The sequence below is a fragment of the Lithobates pipiens genome, unplaced genomic scaffold (assembly GCF_037356315.1).
Source record: "Lithobates pipiens isolate NorthernLeopardFrog02 unplaced genomic scaffold, aLitPip1_a1.2 Scaffold_7, whole genome shotgun sequence".
In the NCBI taxonomy this organism is placed as follows: Eukaryota; Metazoa; Chordata; class Amphibia; order Anura; family Ranidae; genus Lithobates; species Lithobates pipiens.
In genome coordinates, this window is record NW_027507892.1 from 2,216,230 (window position 1) to 2,239,135 (window position 22,906).

Genomic DNA, 22,906 nt, shown 5'->3' on the forward strand with positions numbered 1-22,906 from the left:
TGGCGCTTAGTTTGTTCATGAGTGATGAATAAATTATGATAATAACGTGTAAATAATATCATAGGAATCCAACACTGAATGGTGAAACAAAGACAATTGTCAAAATAGCGAGCATAAAGTCCATTTGTGATAATCCAAACACCATAAACAAGTTGCTGTTAATGGTGACTCCTAGTTCTTCCACCACCAGTGCTCAATGGAAAGATGGCAACTCACCAGAGGTTTCATAGTTTCATAGTTAGTAAGGTTGAATAAAGACACCAGTCCATCCAGTTCAACCTGAGTGAATGTCTACAATTGTCCTTATCCCTGTACATTGCACACTCACATCAGTCCCTACCCTCAAGGAGCTCACAATCCAAGGTCCCCACTCATATACTAGGGCCAATTTTGGATAGAAGGCAATTAACCTACCTGCATGTCTTTGGATTGTGGGAGGAAACCGGAGTACCCGGAGGAAACCCATGCGGGCACAGGGAGAACATGCAAACTCCAGGCAGGTAGTGTCGTGGTTGGGATTTGAACCAGCGACCCTTCTTACTGCTAGGTGAGAGTGCTAACCACTACACCACTGTGCCGCCCCTTTTTAAAGTTCCTGCGTTCTTTACACCAGGATGCACATCCTAATCTTCCATCCAAGGCAACTCTGATTCCCAGATCCCTGGATCAACGTAGTCATAGGTGTTTGATTCCTTTTTACAGGATGGTCAAATTGCACATTTGGAATACCAGATGGATTTCACTGTCAGCACCACTCCGCTCTAATGATCCCTCAGGATAAAGCTAGGATATATAAAAGTGACTCCACAGTAGACAAGGGTAAAAGTCTGATATTGTAGTATTTTATTGAAGATATAAAAGTAATGGGGTATAAAAGTTGCACTCCCATGTAGATCTGTCTTTCCTGGCACTAGGTGTTTACAGCATGTGCAGATAGGCTATTCCTCTGGCGGTGGCGTGCTCGCCAGGTCTCGCTCTGTGTGGTAAAGCCTGTGTGGGATGTCAAAGGGCACCTGGAAGTGATGGATCCTCCGATCTGACGTATGTTTCACCATGCTTAGAGTCTTCAGGACGCACGCGTGGTGGAGGAACTAGGAGTCACCATTTTAAGAGCAACTTGTTTTTGGTGTTGGGATTCTTACACATGGACTCTATACTTGCTATTTTGACTATTGTCTTTGATTCACCATTCAGTGTTGGATTCCTGATATTTTTTACACAGTTTTATAACAAATTTATTTATCACTCATGAACAAACTAATCGCCACATCCTTTAATTCGATATACACTATTTCTAGTTGAAGTTGTTCACCTTTCAAGGGGCAGCTGTACACACTTTTTGTTCACTTCCACTTATAGGGTGCCAATCTATGGCTAATTATACACACATTTGGTACATTATTTTCTTTGTTGGGGGGCGGGCAGGTACCTAGTTTTGATCGCCTAGACCAGGGTTGTCAAAGAAACAAAATTTTCATGGTGGGCCGCATTAGCAGGATTGTTACCCTCAAAGGGCCGGTTGTATCTGGGGTGCACTATGTACAGAGAACAGAATTCAGGATTACACTATGTACAGAGAGTAGAATTCAGGATTGCACTACGTGCACATTTCAGAATTACACTACATTCAAAGTAAAGAGAACAGGATTACACTACATACAGAGTGCAGAGTTCAGAAGTGTGTTATGTATAGAGAACAGGGTTCAGGGGTGCGCTATGCACAGAGTATCTTTCCAGCTGAGTCTTATGCACAGAGTGCAGAGTTTAGGGGTGTGCTGTGTGCAGAATGCAAGGTTTAAGAGTGTGCAACCCCAACCCCCTCTTTCTGAAAGCTTCCTTGCTTCGCTCTCCTACCTGGCCCGGCTCTAGCACCTCCCTGTGTAAGTGGCTTTGCCTTGCAGGGAGATTGTTTTCTCTCTCTCAGATCTCTCCCCATCGTGAGTGCATCCAGTGATCTGTTAGTTCTGGGAGCCACTAAGAGAATAGCTGTCCCTTGCAAACGCAGAAGGATTTTGTGTTTGCAAGTGACAGCAGAGAGCAGAAGCGCGAGAGTCGGAGGTGGGGGGGGGGGGGTGGAGTTTCACAATGTTCAGGATGCAAAACTGGGTTTCAAGGGCCACGCGACAAAGCCTGGTGGGCCTTCTGTTTGACATATGTGGCCTAGACGATCTGAGCAAAAGTTTGCCCCCTCCTTGAACCATTCACAAAGCACAGAGCAGCTCCTGCATGCACAGTGAGAGGCCAGTTGTGAAGTCACAGTTTGCTTCCCTTACTAAACATGCGGGCGCGGGGGACCCAAAGACCACCGAGTTACTGGCCTGGGTGAGGACGGCACTGGATCCCTGAGCAGGTAAGTGTCCTTTTATTAAAAGTCAGCAGCTACATTATTTGTAGCTGCTAACATTTAATTCTTTCTTTCTTTCTAGGGTGAAGATCCTCGTTAATAATTATAGTATGCTAGCACCTCGATGGGCCAAACATATATAGAGTCAGCAGAGCAGCCTGTCTATGGGAACCCCATGAGGGTATTTATCTATTCCCTCCATTATTAGAGATACCCACTTGGACCTGGCAACACCTCCTTACATGTACTCACCCGCAACCTATTTTGGTGCCCATCACCATGGTCTGCCCCGTCCTTTAACCACTTGCTTACTGGACACTTAAACCCCCCTCCTGCCCAGACCAATTTTCAGCTTTCTGCGCTGACGCACTTTGAATGACAATTGCGCGGTCATACAATACAGTACCCAAGTGGAGTTTTTATCATTTTATTCCCACAAATAGAGCTTTCTTTTGGTGGTATTTAATCACAGCTGGGGGGTTTTTATTTTTTGCTAAACAAACAAAAAAAGATGGAAAATTTTGGAAAAAAAATAAATCATGTTTAATAGTTTGTTATAAAATTTGGCAAACAGGTAATTTTTCTGCTTCATGAGGCTTCACTGGTGGGCACTGATAGGCACAGATAAGGTGGCACTGATGGGGACAGATAAGTCGGTACTGATGGGCACAGATAAGGCGGCACTGATGGCCACTGATAAGATGGCACTGAGTGGTCCTGATGGGTGCCACGGATGGGTAGCATGGATGGGCACTGATAGGTACCACTGATAGATGGCACTGATGGGTACTGATATGTGGCACTGATGGGCACTGGTAGGTGACACTGGGCACTGGTAGATGGCACTGATGTGCAGCACTGTCCAGGCACTGCCTGTGGGCACTGATAGGTGGCACTGTGGGCGCTGACAGGTGGCACTGTGGGCACTGACAGGTGGCGCTGGTGGGCACTGGTAGGCGGCACAGGTGGGCACTGAGGATCTGGCGGCACATCGCAGTGATCGGGACTGATGTCCCGCTCACTGCCACCGGTGATCGGCTTTTTTATGCAAGGTTGACATCACGTGATCAGCTGTCATTGGCTGACAGCTGATCACGTGGTAAGGGGTCGGGATCGACTCCTTACTCCGATCTGTGATCCAGCGAGTCTCATAGACTCGCTGATCACACAGTGCGCCACACATGCCCTTCAAGGGGCGCATAGGCCGCTCGTGCACGGGACAAAGTCAATAGACGTAGTCCCGGCAATGCAGGTCCGTGCTGTAGCTGTTATTCGGCTATAGCACGGATCCCTAGTGGTTAAGGGCCACGCTGCATACATCACATGCACATTTTGCAACTTATGCATTTTTGTCTCTTTTATTTTGAGTATCTTACAGATTGCATTGTAAATTTTCATTCAGCCTGTAAATGTTTTATCATATACAGTGCATCCGGAAAGTATTCATAGCGCTTCACTTTTTCCATATTTTGTTGTGTTACAGCCTTATTCCAAAATGGATTAAATTAATTATTTTCCTAAATCTTAAAAACAATACCTCATAATGACAACGTGATAGAAGTTTGTTTGAAATCTTTGCAAGTTTATTAAAAATAAAAAACATAAAAAAAATCCCATGTATATAAGTATTCACAGCCTTTGCTCAATACATTGCTGAAGTACCTTTGGCACCAATTACAGCCTCAAGTCTTTTTGAGTATGATGCTGCAAGCTTGGCACACCTATTTACAGGCAGTTCTCCCATTCTTCTTTGCCGGACCTCTCCAGCTCCATCAGGTTGGATGGGGAGCGTCGGTGCACAGCCATTTTTAAATCTCTCTGGAGATGTTCAATCAGCTTTAAGTCTGGGCTCTGGCTGGGCCACTCAAGGACATTCACAGAGTTGTCCCAGAGCCACTCCTTTGTTATCTTGCCTGTGTGTTTAGGGTCATTGTCCTGTTGGAAGATGAACCTTTGCCCCAGTCTGAGGTCCAGAGCGCTCTGGAGCAGGTTTTCTTCAAGGTTGTCTCTGTACATTGCTGCATTCATCTTTCCTTCAATCCCAAATAGTCTCCCAGTTCCTGCCGCTGAAAAGCGTCCCCACAGCATGATGCTGCCACCACCATGCTTCACAGTAGAGATGGTATTGCCCAGGTGATCAGCAATGTCTGGTTTCCTCCAGATATGACGCTTGCCAATCAGGCCAAAGAGTTCAATCTTTGTTTCATCAGACCAGAGAATTTTGTTTCTCGTGGTCTGTGTGCCCTTCGGGTACCTTTTTGGCAAACTCCAGGCAGGCTGTCATGTGACTTTTACTGAGGAGTGGCTCCTGTCTGGCCACTCTACCATACAGGCCTGATTGGTGGGGTGCTGCAGAGATGGTTGTTGTTCTGGGAGGTTCTCCTCTCTCCACAGAGAAACTGGAGATCTGTCAGAGTGACCACCAGGTTCTTGATTACCTCCGACTAAGGCCCTTCTCCACCGATCACTCAGTTTGGCAGGGGGGCCTGCCCTAGGAAGAGTCCTGGTGGTTCCAAACTTTTTCTATTTACGGATGAAGGAGACCACTGTGCTCATTGGGACCTGCAGAAATTTTTCTGTACTCTTCCCCAGATCTGTGCCTCCATACAATCCTGTCTCGGAGGTCTCCAGACAATTCGTTGGACTTCATGGCTTGGTTTGTGCTCTGACATATACCCCAAACTGTGGGACCTTATATAGACGGGTGTGTGCCTTTCCAAATCCTGTCCAGTCAGCTGAATTTACCAGAGGAGGACTCCAATTAAGTTGTAGAAACATCTCAAGGATGATCAGTGGAAACAGATGTACTTGAGCTCAATTTTGAGTGGCATGGCAAAGTCTGTGAATGAAGATTGTGTATATGTAGGGGTGTGGGAGGAGCTGTCCTTCACCTAAAGAGTGATATTCTACAGTGAGTCACTGCTCCCAGGTGAATATGCAATAGATGGGTGATAATTACTTCCGTCACCTGAAGGGTGAGTCTCCAAGTAGGTCACTCTTTTCAGATGAATGGTGAGTGATTTCCCAATGAGGTAGATGTCATAGAAGGTGTTCTCACCCTATGACCTATATCAAATAGTCTTACTAATGCTCTGTTAATTGTGCTGGTTACTACCATGTGTCCAACACCAAATACCAAAGTAAATGTGAAATGAATCTCATCAAATCAACAAAGGCAATCAAATTTCATCCTAGATAATTCATCCCAAACAATATATATAGTTACATAGTTGGGTTGAATAAAGACACCAGTCCATCCAGTTCAACCTGAGTGAGTGTCTACAATTGTCCCTATCCCTGTACATTGCACACTCACATCAGTCCCTACCCTCAAGGAGCCCACAATCCAAGGTCCCCATTCATTATACTAGGGCCAATTTTGGACAGAAGCCAATTAACCTACCTGCATGTCTTTGGAGCGTGGGAGGAAACCGGAGTACCCGGAGGAAACCCACGCAGGCACAGGGAGAACATGCAAACTCCAGGCAGGTAGTGTCATGGTTGGGATTAGAACCAGCGACCCTTTTTACTGCTAGATGAGAGTGCTAACCACTACACCACTGTGCCGCCCAAAAATATATAATATCTAGTAAATGTGCAAAATAATATATGATACAAAAAAAGAATTTATCATAGAAATAAATGAGGTTGAGGTCCAGTGAAAAAAGTATAAAAAATTGAAAGAAGTAAAAATCAATTATACAGTTCAGGTCTCAAATAGTGCAAAATTTGACTTTTGCGTGTTCAAAGTGACTTGTGCCTAGGTTTAGCCATAGATGTGCAGTAAACCAAGTGACTTCCGTGCTCCCCTTCAGTTCCCCACTCACCAAATCCTAGCACCCCTACAGGGGTAAAATGCATGTAGTGAGTGTACTGGCTGTACCCAGAACAATTACCTCCTCCTTGGCTCAGCAGACACCGGGGTATCCGGATCCTTCTGCCCCTCCGGGAGGTGAATCGCATCCACTAGATAGGGTTGCAGTAATCACCTCTTCCATAGTGAACCCCAGGATATCCTGTATGTAATTACCTGGTTTTATGCCATGGGAGATTCAATTGAAGCACTCCAGGGGAGGCAGCAGCCTAGCCTATACCTAAGCACGGAATACAACCATTTATATAAAGGCTGTGAATACTTACATGGGATTTTTTTTTAATAAAGCGGTATTAAATCCAAAAACAAAAATGTAATATATTGCAGCTTGCTAATCATTAGATGTGGTGGCTGCATTATTTTCCTTTTTTAGGCTTCTTCTCCTCTGTTTTCTCCTGGTGATCTGACCAGTTACAAACCACCTGTATTAGTGAGACACAACTCTGGAGGAATGACAACAGGAAGCACAGCAGCTTTGTCAGTCTTTGAGGAGGGCAGTGTTAAATATATTAGCAGATTTAGATACATTAAAAAAAATAAAAGTGGGGGAAATAATTATTTGATCCCCTGAAGATTTTTTTTAAGTTTGCCCACTTGCAAAGAAATGAAGGGTCTATAATTGTTATCATAGGTGTATTTTAAATGGTAGAAACAGAATATCAACCAAAAATCCAGAAAAAACACATGATACAAATGTTATAATCGAGTTGCAGTTCAGTGGGTAAAATAAGTATTTGATCCCCAAGCAAAATATGACTTAGTACTTGGTGGAGAAACCCTTGTTGGCAAGCACAGAGGTCAGACGTTTCTTGAAGTTGGTGACCAGGTTTTCACACATCTCAGGAGGGATTTTGGTCCACTCTTCTTTACAGCTCTTATCTAAATCCTTAAGGTTTCTAGGCTGTCCCTTGGCAACTCAAAGTTTCAGCTCCATCCATAAATTTTCTATAGGATTAAGATCTGGAGACTGGTTTGGCCACTCCATGACCTTAATGTGCTTCTTCTTGAGCCACTCCTTTGTTGCCTTGGTGGTATGTTTTGAGTCATTGTCATGCTGGCAGACCCATCCATGACCCATCTTCAGTGTTCTGGCTGAGGGAAGAAGGTTCTCATACAAGATTTTACAATACATGGCCCCATCCATTGGCCCCTCAATGTGGCAAAGTCGGTCTGTACCTTTAGCAGAGAAACATTTTTCTTCCTTCAAACATGGCGAGTCCCCCTCCTCAAGAAGGCACATGTACAGGCCCGTCTGAAGTTTGCCAAATAACATCTAAACGATTCAGAGAAGAATTGGGAGAAAGTGATGTGGTCAGATGAGACCAACCTTGAGCTCTTTGGCATTAACTCGACTCGCCATGTTTGGAGGAAGAAAAATGCTAACTATGACCTTAAGAACACCATCCCTACAGTCAAGCACGGAGGTAGAAACATTATGATTTGGGGCTGTTTCTCTGCTAAATGTACCAACTTTGCTGCATTGAGGGGCCAATGGACGGGACCATGTATTGTAAAATCTTCGGTGAGAACCTTCTTCTCTCAGCCAGAACACTGAAGATGGGTCATGGATGGGTCTTCCAGCATGAAAATTACTCAAAACATACCACCAAGGCAACAAAGGAGTGGCTCAAGAAAAGCACATTAAGGTCATGGAGTGGCCTAGCCAGTCTCCAGACCTTAATCCTATAGAAAATTTATGGAGGGAGTGGAAACTTCGAGTCGCCAAGGGACAGCCAAGAAACCTTAAAGATTTAGAGAAGATCTGTAAAGAAGAGTGGACCAAAATCCCTCCTGAGATGTGTGAAAACCTGGTTACCAACCACAAGAAACGTCTGACCTCTGTGCTTGCCAACAAGGGTTTCTCCACCAAGTACTAAGTCACGTTTTCGCTTGAGGATCAAATACTTATTTTCCTCACTTAACTGCAACTCAATTTAGAACATTTGTATAATGTGTTTTTTCTGGATTTTTGCTTGATATTCTGTCTCTATCGTTTAAAATACACCTATGATAACAATTATAGACCCTTCATTTCTTTGTAACTGGGCAAACTTACAAAATCTGCAGGGGATCAAATAATTATTTCACCCACTGTAGAAGCCAAACTCCAGAGAACACTGTATAATCAGTTACAGAAAACAGGTTTTTTTTTCCTTTTGGGATAAAAGTTTTACATGAATAAATAAAAGCTGAACATTGCTACCACCCCTGCCAGCGTTAAGTGGTTTGTCCCATCCGTGTAAACTGATACATTCTGCTGAAGAGCTTGATCTTGTGAAATATAAAAAAGACTTGCTGGCTGGACCACCAGATGAAAATTAAAGAAAGAAAACAAATGCAGCCATCATATCTAAGCCCTTGTACACACGGTCGGAGATTCCGACGGAATGTGTCCTGTCGGACCGTTTTGTCGGATAATCCGACTGTGTGTGATATGTATCGGACTTTTTCCGTCGGAATATCAGTCGGACCCAATTTTCCAACTTGTTGGAAATATTTTCTGACAAACTGGTCCGATCGAACCTTGTCCGATCATGTATAGAGAATTCCGATCGGACAAAGTGCCACGCATGCTCAGATCAAATTCCTACATCAAAGCTATTGGCTACTAGCCTGAACGTAGTCCCATCGTAACGAAATAACGTCATCACGTTCTGAACGATCGGATTTTCCGACAACTTGATCCGACCGTGTGTATGCAACAGTTTCGGACACAATCCGTCGGACAAAATCCAACGGATTTGGTTGGCACAATGTCCGACCGTGTGTACAGGGGCTAAGAATTGGGAAGTTGCAATAGAATAAATGTTTCCTTCAGAGTTTAATACGGTTTTATTTTCTCCCCATTCACTAAGCTACGGGAAAATTCCCTTGCAAAGAGAGCAGCCTGTTCGCCTTTATTAAGAAATACACCCCATTGTGTTTGTGATCTTGATATTTTTATATCTTCTACAACGAGCGCTGACTACTTATACATTTCATGTTTCTTTGCTTACTGGTCTTTGAACAAAATAATGTTTATTGAAGGCTCTGGGGAGAAGTTAATATACAGCTGTTTCTCACCGCAGCCAATGATTTCCATCTGTCATGTTCCCAGGCCAATCTAGAAAATGTAGGTCAGCGCTTCATACAGCTCAATTCCTTATCAGAACTCATTAATCAAAGTGTTTGGAATAAAGCTGGCCTTAAACTTTATTTTTTCAGCCCCCAAAAATGTAGCAGATTCCTCCATCCAACCCTATACAGCGCTAAGGGAAGTGGCTTTTGTATTTTGTATTTTTAACTCTCCAGCTGTCACATTTCCTGAACAGCGGCTGCATCTGATTGGATGCAGTAGCTGTTCAGCCAAAAAACAATTTCCACCCCGCTCCTTCGATTTGCTGTTCACCTGTGAAGCAAATTTTGCCTGGTTTATCTGGAATTTTCAGATACTCTGATGCCCCGTACACTCGATCAGAAATTCGGCCAGCGCAAGACCGATGAGAGCTTTCGGTGGGAAAATGCAACCGTGTGTAGGCTCCATCAGACTTTTGCTGGCCGAATTTCCGCCAGCAAAAGATTGAGAGCATGTTCTTAATTTTTCTGTCGGAAAACGTTCTGATCGGAAATTCGTATCGTCTGTAGCAATCCTGACGTGCAAAATTCCTACAATTCGACGCGTGCTCGGAAGCATTGAACTTCATTTTCTCGGCTCGTCGTACTTCACCACGTTCTTGGTGGTCGAAAGTTCAGCGAACTTTTGTGTGTCTCGTGTGTATGCAAGCCAAGCTTGAACGGAATTCTGTCGGGGAAAAAAACATCCACGTTTTTTCTGACTGAAAATCTGCTCATGTGCACGGGGCATGACCGTGCATGTCCAGCTGAAAGTGATATTAAACCTAGAATCAATCTATTCTATCACAGTTTACCAATTATTAGAAGTGGTGGCTGCATTTGTGTTCTTTTTTTTAATTTTTTTTAAATTTTTTTTTTATTGATTTTTTTTAATCTTTTTTATTTTTTCCTATGTTTTCACCTGGTGATCTGGCCAGTAGATCTGTTATTTTTCAACTTCCTTTAACCTCTTGCCACCCGCGCTATAGCTGAAAGATGGCTACAGCGTGGGCATAAATTTCCGGGAGGGTGTCCATGGATGTCCTCAAGTGCATGTGATCCCTACGCACCTCGCTCTGTGATCAGAGAGTCTATGAGACTCGGCTGATCACAGATCGGAGTAAGGGGCTGATCCCGGGCCCTTTACCATGTGATCATCTGTCAGCCAATGACAGCTGATCTGTTCATGTAAACGGAGCCGGTAACTGGCTTTTTCTTTTTACTCACGCTGGTAGCGTGAGTAGTTAAAAAAAGGCTGATTGCTATCTGGAGTAAACAGGACATCAGTCACGCACACGACAGACCTACCGGTGCCACGTATCATTGCCCATCAGTGCCTCCTTATCAGTGCTGCCCATCAGTTTCACCTACCAGTGCCCATCAGTGCCACCTATCAGTGTAGTCTCATCAGTGCCCATGAGTGTCGCCTACCAGTACCTATCAACGCCACCTATCAGTGCTGCCCATAAGTGTCACCTATCAGTGCCACCTATCAGTGTAGTCTCTTCAGTGCCCATCAGCGCTGCCTATCAGTGTCACCTACCAGTGCAGCCTCATCAATTAAGGAGGAAAAAAACTACCTGTTTGCAAACTTTTATAACAAACTATGAAAAATGTTTTGTTCAAAATTTTCGGTCCTTTTTGTTTAGCAATAAATAAAAACCCCATTATTGATGAAATGCCACCAAAAGAAAGCTACATTTGTGTAAAAAAAAAATATGATACAAATTAATTTGGTTACAGCTTTCTTTACATGACTGTGCAATTGTCAAAGTGTGACAACGCTGAAAGCTGAAAATTGGCCTAGGCAGGAAGGGGGTGTAAGTGCCCCAGTAAGCAAGTGGTTAACAGACTAAGATATCCAGCAAAAGTGACAGTTTAAAGAGTTGGAACACAACATTTACCACTGACAGGGGTGCGTACAATTGTCAGCTTTTATTTATTTATGTAAAACCTTTATGGAGTTTGGTTTCAGTTTAAGTTCATGGGGTGCTCAACCTGTGGCCCCTCAGCTGTTGCGGAACTACAAGTCCCATGAGGCATTGCAAGGCTGGCAGTTACAAGCATGACTCCCAAAAGTAGAGGCGTGATGGCACTTGTAGTTCCGCAACAGCTGGAGGGCCAGAGGTTGAGCACCCCATGGTCTAGTCCAGTGATGGCGAACCTTGGCACCCAAGATGTTTTGGAACTACATTTCCCACGATGCTCAGGCACTCTGCAGTGTAGTGGTGCATCATGGGAAATGTAGTTCCAAAACATCTGGGGTGCCAAGGTTCGCCATCACTGGTCTAGTCCATCTAAATCTGCTAGTCCATCTAACGCTATTCCCCCCCCCCCCCCCCCCCCGATTGACAATGCTGCTGTCCAAGGGTTCCTAAGATAGGAAGTTCTTTACTGGCCATATCCCCAGGTGAAAATAAAGGGGAAAAACGTGGCAACCACGACATCTAAGGATTGTTCTGTAAGCCTTAGCTTGCTGGGTGTCACATCCCATATATAGAGTAGTGTAGAATTGAGATTAGGGACCTTTAAGGCACTTACACACTAAATCAGGGGCATACAGTCAGGGGAGGCAAGTGGGACAGAGCCTCACCTGCCATGAACATTAAAAAAAAAAAAAAATCGAGGGTTGTAGCACGGCGACCTAAGGTCACAGAGACCCCAAATTTGGGGGATTGGTAGCTTAAGTCCTACCCCACCACTGGCAACCTCTGGTTCCGGAAATATGGGGCTGCTTGCACAGCCTTGTAGAAGCTACATACAGAGCAGGCAGTTTAAAGCGGAGTTCCACCCATTTAAAAGTCAGCAGCTACAAAATGTGTAGCTACTGACTTTTAATAAATGGACACTCACCTGTCCTACGGTCCAGCGATTCGGCCGCCCGGTGCCTCACTCCTCTCCCTCTCCTCTCTGCAGCGCCAGCATTGCACGCGTGGGCGCCTGGCTGTGGCTTCACAACCGGGCGTGCACTGTGCATGCAAGAGCCGCGCTGGGGCATGCTCCCTTCCAGCCCAGCCCTCTTAACTATAAGGAAGTAACGTGTTTATGTTTAGAAGATTTACCCACATTCCCATGTTTTTTTCACACAGTTAAGAAAGAGAATGAGAATCTGCTGCTGAAAAGGTGCTGTTCTTATCAAGCTAAATCATATATTATTATGCTATGTGTTATAATAATTTATTTACTATGAAATTATTGGTTTGAAGTTATAACTTCAAACTTCAGTAATTTGTCCATTAAGCCACCTACTTGTGTACAGATTTTGAAAATATAGTAAATTACCTTAAAAACAATATATATAATATTTATTTGCATATTACTTATGGTGAATAACCTCTTGCCACCCAGACCAATTCTGACACTTCTCTCCTGCATGTAATAATCCATAATTTTTTGGCTAGAAAATTGCTCAGAACCACCAAACATTAAATATATTGTTTTAGCAGACACCCTAGGGAATAAAATGGTGGTAGTTGCAACTTTTTATGTGTTTTTTTTTTTTTTTACAGAAAAAGTTTCATGACTATAAAGAAAAATAAAAAAAACACTAAAAAATAACACAAGTAAATACCCAACATGTAACACTTTAACCACTTCAGCCCCGGACCAATAAACACCCTAAGGACCAGAGGTCTTTTTACAATTTCGCACTGCACTGCTTTAACTGGTAATTGCGCGGTCATGCAATGTTGTACCCAAACGAAATTTGCGTCCTTTTCTTCCCACAAATAGAGCTTTCTTTTGATGATATTTGATTGCCTCTGCAATTTTTATTTTTTGTGATATAAATGGAAAAAGACCGAAAATTTTGAGAAAAAAATGATATTTTCTACTTTTTGTTATAAGAAAAATCGAATAAACTCAATTTTAGTCAAACATTTAGGGCAAAATTTATTCAGCCACATGTCTTTAGTAAAAAACAATGTCAATAAGCGTATATTTATTGGTTTGCGCAAAAGTTATAGCGTCTACAAACTAGAGTACATTTTCTGGAATTTACACAGCTTTTAATTTACAACTGCCTATCTAATTTCTTGAGGTGCTAAAATGGCAGGGCAGTACAAACCCCCCCAAATGACCCCATTTTGGAAAGTAGACACCCCAAGGAAATTGCTGAGGGGCATGTTGAGTCCATTGAATATTTTTTTTTTTGTCCCAAGTGATTGAATAATGACACAAAAAAAAAAAAAAAAGTTTACAAAAAGTTGTCACTAAATGATATATTGCTCACACATGCCATAGTTATATGTGGAATTGCACCCCAAAATATATTCTGCTGCTTCTCCTGAGTACGAGGATACCACATATGTGGGACTTTTTTGGAGTCTAGCTGCGTACGGCACCCCGAAAACCAATCACTGCCTTCAGGGTTTCTAAGGGTGCAAATTTTTGATTTCACTCCTCACTACCTATCACAGTTTCGAAGGCCATAAAATGCCAAAATAACACAAAACCCCCCCAAATGACCCCATTTTGGAAAGTAGACACCCAAGCTATTTACTGAGAGGCATGTTGAGTCCATGAAATATTTTATATTTTGCCACAAGTTGCAGGAATTTTACAATTTTTTTTTTTTTTTTTTTGCACAAAGTTGTCACGAAATGATATATTTCTCACACATGCTATGGGCATAAGTCAAATTACACCCCAAAATAAATTCTGCTGCTTCTCCCGAGTACGGGGATACCACATGTGGGGGACTTTTTGGGAGCCTAGCCACGTACGGGCCCCGAAAACCAAGCACCGCCTTCCGGATTTAAATATAAAATGCTACCAATATAACTGTTAGCGATCGCAGGGATCAGGCCTGACTCTGCGATCGCTGCAGTTATGTGTTTAGTGTTTTGTAAGTGACAGCGATCGATCGATACTGCACTTGGGTGGGCTGGGCAGAGGGGAAAAACGCAGGTGCTAGCAGGTATCTGGGCTGATCCCGCTAACAATTTTGTGTGCCTGTGTGTACCTACATGTCAGTGTAGTGTTGGTGGACACTTACTTTCTGTCTTCTCCTCGTAGTCCGGTAAAAAAGACCGCCCCGAGGAGAATGACATCACTTCATCCTTCCTGTGTAAACAATACACAGTGGGAGGAAGCTTCTCATTGGCCAGGAGCGATCGAGAGGGGGTGGCCAGAAACCAACGGCCATCCCCTCATCACAGATCGCTCCTGCAGCGAACCGGACCGCCGTATCCAGCGGGAGGGGGTCCTCCGATCGGACCCCCCACCCGCTGGAAGGCAGGCACGTACATGTAGGTGCTTGTGCCTGCCTGTGCCATTGCGATGACGTACAATGGCAATACGGCGGTCCTTAAGTGGTTAAAATCACGCACACTTGTGGAATGGTGCCAAACTTCAGTACTTAAAAAATCTCCATAGGCGACGCTTTAAAATTCGTTACAGATTACGTGTTTAGCCGGCCACCAGCCACTCGCCTCACCGCATGTCCCTGCACTAAAGAGTACAAAAGTTTATTAATACAATTTCATCAAAACCATCATATAAAATTAGCAGCTGATCAGCCAGAAGCCACAATTTTGAAAAAAATAAATAAATAAATAAATAAAAAACAAACAATATTTTTTACTTTCTGCTATAAAACATATCCAATATAAAAAAAAAAAATTAAAAAAATCGAATTTCTTCATCAGTTTAGATCAATATGTATTCTGATACATTATGTTGGTAAAAAAATATATAATTATACACTTATTGGGATTTTTTTTTTTTTTTTTTTTTACCAACACAATGTAGCAGAATACATATTGATCTAAACTGATGAAGAAATTCGATTTTTTTAAGTTTTTTTTTTATATTGGATATGTTTTATAGCAGAAAGTAAAAAATATTGTAGGTCTTTTTTTTTTTTTGTTTAACACAAAAAATAAAAACCACAGAGGTGATAAAATACCACCAAAAGCAAGCTCTATTTGTGGTGAAAAAAAGACATCAACAAACGCTCAATTGTCCGTTAAAGTAACGCAGTGCCATATTGCAAAAAAATGCCCTGATCATTAAGGGGGTAAAACCTTCTGGGGCTGAAGTGGTTAGGACCTATGATGACAATAACCACCTGCCGGCCTTTTAGCTGTCATTTGCTAGCATATGTGTAAAATAGAAGAGAAGAATCAAGGAACACAAAGACGGTCCTTCTTTTCGACCCACTTGATGAATGAGGCCCATTATCCATGTCAGACATTTGTGTTGTCTTGTTACACACGTTGTTTGCTCTTGTGTCGTCTACATTGCACAGCATCCCAGTGTCTATGTACATGGTCTGTTTATGGTCTTGTGTGCGTATAGTCTTGTTGCATCTTCTTGTGTACTCTGCTCTCTCCACATTCCTCTATTGTCTCGTAAAATGTTCTCACGTCTTTACCGTGACTGCTCACAACTTTCCCTCTCTTTACAGGTTACATTGAGGCTGCTGTCATCCCTGCAGGGGCCAGGAGGATCCGGGTAGTAGAGGATAAGCCGGCGCACAGCTTTCTGGGTAAACGTGTAAAACCTTTTTAGGTAGACTTGAGAATCGCTGGTCTAGATTAGTGTTTCTAGTGTTTCAAGGTCCCCCCAGTAGGTCATATTTTCATCATCTGAGGGAAATCCTGAAAACATGACCTGTTGGGGCACTTTGAGGACTGGAGCTGAGAAACACTGGTCTAGATAACCATTGTAAACTAGCGTATAATATATTTATTTTTTGTTGCTGTCTGTGCCCCCATTGGGGGGTGGGGGTTAGGGGAATCTGCAGCAGACTTGGTGGCCCTGTAGGGGGGGTAGGGGTGAGATTTCTAGAGGGGGAGCTGGGCAGCACTGTATGGCCCTGTTGGAGGTTAGGGCACTATGGAGAGGTGAAGGCTCTGTAGCAGGCTGGGTGGCACTTTGGGAGGTTGGAGAGACACTGGGTGTCACTTGGGGGGTTGTGGAGTGGGTTAGGGGACTGTTCAGCAGACTTGGTGGCTCAAGGGCGCTATGGGGCACTGTTGGAGATTGGAGATCTGTTGGCTTTGCAGCAGGCCAGGGAGACACTCTGGAAGGTTGGGTTACACTGTTGGAGGTTAGGGGCACTGGAGGTTGGGACATTCAGACGGGTGTCATTGTGGAGGGGATTAGGGGACTCTGCAGCAGACTTGGTGGCCTTGCAAGGTAACCCAGTTTCTGGAGGAGGCTGTGGGGCACTGTTGGAGATTGGGGGTATTATGGAGAGCTGGAGGCTCTGCAGCAGGGGGAGGGGGGGGTTGAAGCACTGTGGAAGGCTGGCACTCTGCAGCAGGCCGGTGAGATACTCTGGAAGCCTGGGTTAAACTATTGGGTTGTGGAGTGGGTTAGGTGGACTCAGCAGCAGACTTGGTGGCCCTGTAGGGGAATGAGGTTTCTGGGGGAAGCTGGGGAGCACTGTGGGGCACTTTTGGAGGTTGGGGGCACTATGGAGAGCTGGGGGCCCTGCAGCAAGCTGAAGGGCACTGTGGAAGTCTGGGTGACACTGTTGGGGCTGCGGAGTGGGTTAGGGTACTCTGCAGCAGAATTGGTGGTCCTGTAGGGGAATGAGGTTTCGGGAGGAGGCTGGGAAGCACTGTGAGACACTGTTTTAGGTTGGGCTCACTTTGGAGAGCTGGAGGCACTATGGAAGTCTGGGTGACACTGTGGGGATTGTGGGTGGGTTAGGTACTCTACAGCAAACTTGGTGGTCCTGTAGGGGAATGAGTCTTCTTGAGGAGGCACTGTTGGAGGTTAGGGGCATTATGGAGAGCTGGAGGCGCTGCAGCAGGCTGAGGGGCACTGTGAAAGACAATGAGAGGTTGGGGAGCACTGGAGGCTGAGCACTTTCAGGCAGATGGGGCCACTATGAAAGGCACTGTGGCAGGTTGGGTGATCTTCAGCTGGCTGGATGATCAGGAGAGAGGGGCCTCAGCTCGGTGGTTGAGAACCACTGATAGAGAGCCATTGGTTTCGGTTAGCTCATCTCTTTCAGGCTTGTTAATCATCATCTGTGCAAGATAATGAAAGCCGCCATGACTATTATGGAGTAAGGCTAGAGAGTCTAACCAGTCCGGGTTAAGTTAAAGGAAGCCAAATGTTGATGAAATTCAGCATTGCTTTCTGAAAACCGGTGTATTTACATGTGCTCACTTCCACCACAAATCCCAAAAACCAAGGAGTTTGTCTTTTGTTTACTTTGAACTCCAAAAAAGTTATCCATGTAACTTGAGAGAACAGATCAGCCTCCCATTCCAGACAGTAGAAGCCAAGTTCAACCTATACAGCCAACGTGTGTTTTGAATATTAAAAGAATGTGTTGTATGCCGAGAAAGTGAGATCTGACCCACATTCATAATATAAAGACACTTTCTAGGTTTTTTTTTTCTGATGAAGAAGGGAAAAAAGTCCCTTAAATCATAATATCGCATCCCACGCCAACATGTGTGCGGGCACCGGCAATAATCGGCTCATGGACTCCTGTACCTGCAGAAGCCAAGGAAAATAGAATGTTTGCTGAGGAACAAGTCAAGGATATAAGAAAGTAATTTGATGCTTGTAGCCATTTCAGCTCTTGGATGGGAGAGTTAGCAGCACACGGGGCTATAGGTAGCAGAAAAAAGGTTGAGGATTTGGCAGCGACTTTGTGGAAAAACTGCAAAATGAGAAAGAAGAATGCGGGAATAGGAGAGAGAACACTGTAGAACGCCTAGCAGAGCGAATTAATGAGAAATAGGCGCAGGCTTAGGGAAGTCGGGGGGGATTCGTATAGAGCACAAACTGTTATTGTCGCACTAAACCATGGAAAATATTGGCCATTGCCCTAAACAAAATGGGTGTTGGCCTGCTCTGCCCCAAAATCAGGACTGGTCGGGCTGGCAACTGACTATGTGTGTTTTTTTTTTTTTTTTTTTTTTTATGCTTAACTTGTTCAGCTCTGAAAGATTCCATTAAGAAATCCATCAACAGTGACTGGAAAATTGAACTGCCTGGAGAGTTTCACATTGCAGGAACCACCATCCGATATGTACGACGGGGACTCTGGGAAAAGATATCTGCTAAGGGACCCACCAAAACACCCCTCCACCTAATGGTAACATATTAACTTTCACCTTTTTTTTCTTATTGCAGGTGTATAGGCAGCAGCTAGAACATGTGCTTAAGATATCCGGAGACATAGGTCAGGCTTTCACTTTAACCACTTCCATACGGGGCCTATTCTGGCACTTCTCTCCTACGTGTAAAAATCCACATATTTTATTTATTTTTTGCTAGAAAATTACTCAGAACCCCTAAACAATATATAAATATATATATATATATATATTTTTAGCAGACACCCTAGGGAATAAAATGGTTGTCGTTGCAACTTTTTATCTCGCACTGTATTTGCGCAACAATTTTTCAAACGTGTTTTTTTGGGGGGGAAAAAACGTGTTTCATGATTTAAAAAATAACACAGTAAAGTTAGCCCAATGTTTTTGTATAATGTGAAAGATGATGTTACACCGAGTAAATAGATACCCCACATGTCAAGATTTAAAATTGCGCACACTAATGGAGTGATTTCAAACTTCAGTACTTAAAAATCTCCATAGCCGACGCTTTAATTTTTTTTTTTGTTACGGGTTTAGAGTTAGAGGAGGTCTAGTGCTAGAATTGTTGCTCTAACGCATGCGGCGATACCTCACATGTGTGGTTTGAATGGCATTAAAGTGGTTGTAAACCCTTACAAACCACTTTGACCTAAAGGTAAGCCTAGAATAAGGCTTACCTGTAGGTCCAATAAATATCTCCTAAACCTATACGGTTTAGGAGATATTTACAAAAATATAGACAGCGGCACGCAGGCGCACAGAGCACGCCGCAGATCACGGCGATATGCCGCTCATGTCGGCTCCCGTGCGCATGCGCGGGAGTGACGTCATCGCGGCTCTGGCGAATCACAGCCCCGGAACAGCGAGACCCGGAAATCACTCCAGGATACATGGCAGCGGTGAAGATGAAGAAGGAGGACTGCTTTGGGGGCTTCGTTCTCAGGTAAGTTATTCATAATGAGCTAGTATGCTATGCATACTAGCTCATTATGCCTTTGCCTTGCAGGTTGCATTAAAAAAAAAAAAAAAAAGTACCTTTACTTCCTCTTTAACATATGTGGGTGGGACTGACATGTGCGTTCGCTTCTGAGTGGGAGCTACCGGGGACAGGGGCGTTTTAAATTTTATTTTTTTTACTTTATTTTTATTTATTTTTTGATAACTTTTATTCCTATTACAAGGAATGTAAACATCCCTTGTAATAGCAATCGTTTGTGACAGGTCCTCTTTATGGAGAGATGCGAGGTCAATAAGACACCCACATATCTCCTCCAGGCTGGAAAGCATGAGATCGAGAAAAAAAAATGCAAAATCTCATGCTTACCAGCCGCCATCACAGCTTTGTTTACATCCGCGGCCCGGACGTGACGTCATAACGTTGAGCCCGGGCCTCCGATGGTCATAGAGATGACTAGTGACCATCTGGTCATTGGAAATCTCTATGGTCGCCATCTGGCGGTGGATGATTCTTTGTTCGGGTCCCTGATGGCACGGGAGAGCTCGGAGAAGCACCGGATGGTAGTGGGAGGGGGGACGTCCCCTCCTGTCGCCTGTAAGAACGATCAAGCGGCGGAACTGCCGCTATGATCATTCTTATGGTGCACAGAATCGCCGGCTGAAAACAAGGCTGTAGCTGCAGGCATCATTCAGATATTCCCACTGAAAGTCAGACATCATGTGACGTCCTTGGGCAGGAAGTGGTTAAAGTGGTTGGAGATCTCTGAAATGAAAAATAAACCAAGCATATCCTTCTATAGTGTGCACTAGCCTCAATCCAAAGCACCTGGTGTGATTTCTGTCTCCTCTCTCCTCCCTCTGCTATCTGCAGGAGTCACTTCTGGCAGCCTATACTGACACTAGACAATCCCCGGAGTCTGTCCCCCCCAGCACACAACTGGTTGATGGACAGCCTCAGCTGTGCATGTTTCTCTATAAGACTGTGTAGGGGGGCCTGTCATCTCCTCCACTCAGGTCTCAGATTACAATCAGCCCTCTGCTCTATGCTGTGCAGTCTGTGGCATCAGATCCCAACCATCTGCTTTCTGGAGCTCAGAATTGCTGTCTGAAATAGCATATACAATATCTCACAAAAGTGAGTACACCCTCACATTTTTGTAAATATTTTATTATATCTTTTCATTTGACGACACTGAAGAAATGGCACTTTGCTACAATGTAAAGTAGTGAGTGTACAGCTTGTATAACAGTATAAATTTGCTTTCCCCTCAAAATAACTCAACACACATCCATTAATGTTTAAACCGCTGGCAACAAAAGTGAGTACGCCCCTAAGTGAAAATGTCCAAATTGGGCCCAATTAGCCTTTTTCCCTCCCCGGTGTCATATGACTCGTTAGTGTTACAAGGTTTCAGGTGTGAATGGGGAGCAGGTGTATTAAATTTGGTGTTATTGCTCTCGCTCTCTCATACTGGTGACTGGAAGTTCAACATGGCACCTCAGGGCAAAGAACTCTGAGGATCTGAAAAAAAGAATTGTTGCTCTACATAAAGATGGCCTAGGCTATAAGAAGATTGCCAAGACCCTGAAACTGAGCTGCAGCACGGTGGCCAAGACCATACAGCGGTTTAACAGAACAGTCCTTGCTGCACCTCCCTTAGGAGGAATCGGTCAAAAGTACATTTGACTCTGTAGTCCCATATAGTCCCATATAGATAGTGAAAATAACTGTGTATAACAGTGACAGCTCATATATCTTCCCAGTGCTTTTGGTGACCCACCACCTTCAGGTGCAACGCCTGCTCACCTCAAATATCTGAACCCACTACAGAGTCTAATGTGCCTGTGCAGCAAGGACTCCTTTTCTTCCCGCCCAGGGGTATGGCTGCTACCTTTCCCTCTTCACTCCTCAGTCATCAGCATATTGAACCATAAAACAAAGCGTGAAAAAAACATAGTGCTCTCTGTTTTCACACATTTATTATATACCAAAAAGGAATAAAAACGGTCACAAAAAAATCAGGATAACTAGCGTAAGAATCATCAGCTCACCAGACTGACACTGGTAGTTACTACGTGACGTCATGGTCTTCTGCTCCTCCCACCCATACGCGTTACGCCCTCTAATTGGGCTTCTTCAGTGGGCTCATTAGACTCTGTAGTGGGATCAGGTACCTGAGGTGAGCAGGCGTTAAACCTGAAGGTAGTGGGTCACCAGAAACACTGTGAAGATATATGAGCGGTCACTGATATACACAGTGGTTTTCATTATCTATATGGGACATTTCAGATATATGTTGAATTTTGTTCACATTAATATATGGTGTTTTTGCTCACGAGCCCAGTGTAGTGTTATCTGATCAACGAGTTGACTTCATGTGCACGTTACAACTCCTTAATGTAGCACTAATCTTTATTTAGTTTGTGTTTAACCCCTTCAATACCAAGCACTTTCACTACCTTCCTGCCCAGACCAGCTTTTAGCACTCTCACATTTTGAATGACACTTGCGCGGTCATACAACACTGTACATATATTACATTTTCATAATTTTTTTAGAGCTTTCTTTTGGTGGTATTTGATCACCACTGAGTTTTTTATTATTTGCTAAACAATTTTAAAAAAATAACCTGAAATTTTTGAAAAAATAAAAAAGTTTTTCTGTTTCTGTTGTAAAATTTTGTAAATAAGTAAGTTTTCTCCTTCACTGATGAGTAGTGATGAGGCTGCACTTATGGGGTTGTACTGATATTCACCACTGATATGCGACACTGTTAGGTGGCACTGATGAGCACAGTTAGGTGGCACTGATGGGCACTTAATAGGTGGCACCATTGGGCAGCACTGATGGTCATTGATTGGCATCTGTGATGGACACTGATTGGCATTTTTATTTGCACTGATGGCCATCTGACAGGCACTGAGAAAATTATATTAAAGGATGAGGCGCTAGTGATCAGTGAATCAAAAATGAAAATACAAATAAATAGCAAGCTAAAAGTCCATATATGATAAATCCCAACACCAAATTGTGATGGTCAGATTCCTAGTTCTTCACCACTAGCGCTCAAGAGATGGGTGGCCACTCACCAGAGAATTATGACCCCTTTTTACAGGAAGGTAAAACAGCGCTTCTAGATTACCAATTGATTCGACTGACAGCACAGTTCCACTCCACTGACCCCTCGAGTGCCCTGATGATCGATCGGTGCGGCCTCACCCGGCGCCCATCGGCGCGGCCTCACCCGGCGCCCATCGGCGCGGCCTCACCCGGCGCCCATCGGTGCGGCCTCCCCAGCGCCCATCAGTGAAGTAGACATTTTTTTTCTCAGTGCTATCACTGTGTGAGGAAAAAGCTGACAACCAGCTCTCCCGTGACAGCACACATTTAAACTGATAATCAGGGCACTGATCATGAGTGCCCTGATCAATCGTTATAGCCTCACTGGCGCCCATCGTTGCAGCCTCACTGGCGCCCATCGTTGCAGCCTCACTGGCGCCCATCGTTGCAGCCTCACCGGCGCCCATCGTTGCAGCCTCACCGGCGCCCATCGTTGCAGCCTCACC

The 22,906-nt window shown here is 44.0% G+C and overlaps 1 protein-coding gene across 1 annotated transcript in view; it reads left to right on the plus strand.

Moving 5' to 3' along the window:
- LOC143959299 (A disintegrin and metalloproteinase with thrombospondin motifs 17-like) overlaps positions 1-22,906 on the plus strand; it is a 435,585-nt gene that overhangs the window by 335,331 nt on the left and 77,348 nt on the right. Inside the window, exons 16-17 of the mRNA XM_077467981.1 lie at positions 15,721-15,801; positions 18,221-18,378. Of these exons, the coding sequence (XP_077324107.1) occupies positions 15,721-15,801; positions 18,221-18,378 (239 nt within the window). The remainder of the gene's footprint in view (positions 1-15,720; positions 15,802-18,220; positions 18,379-22,906) is intronic.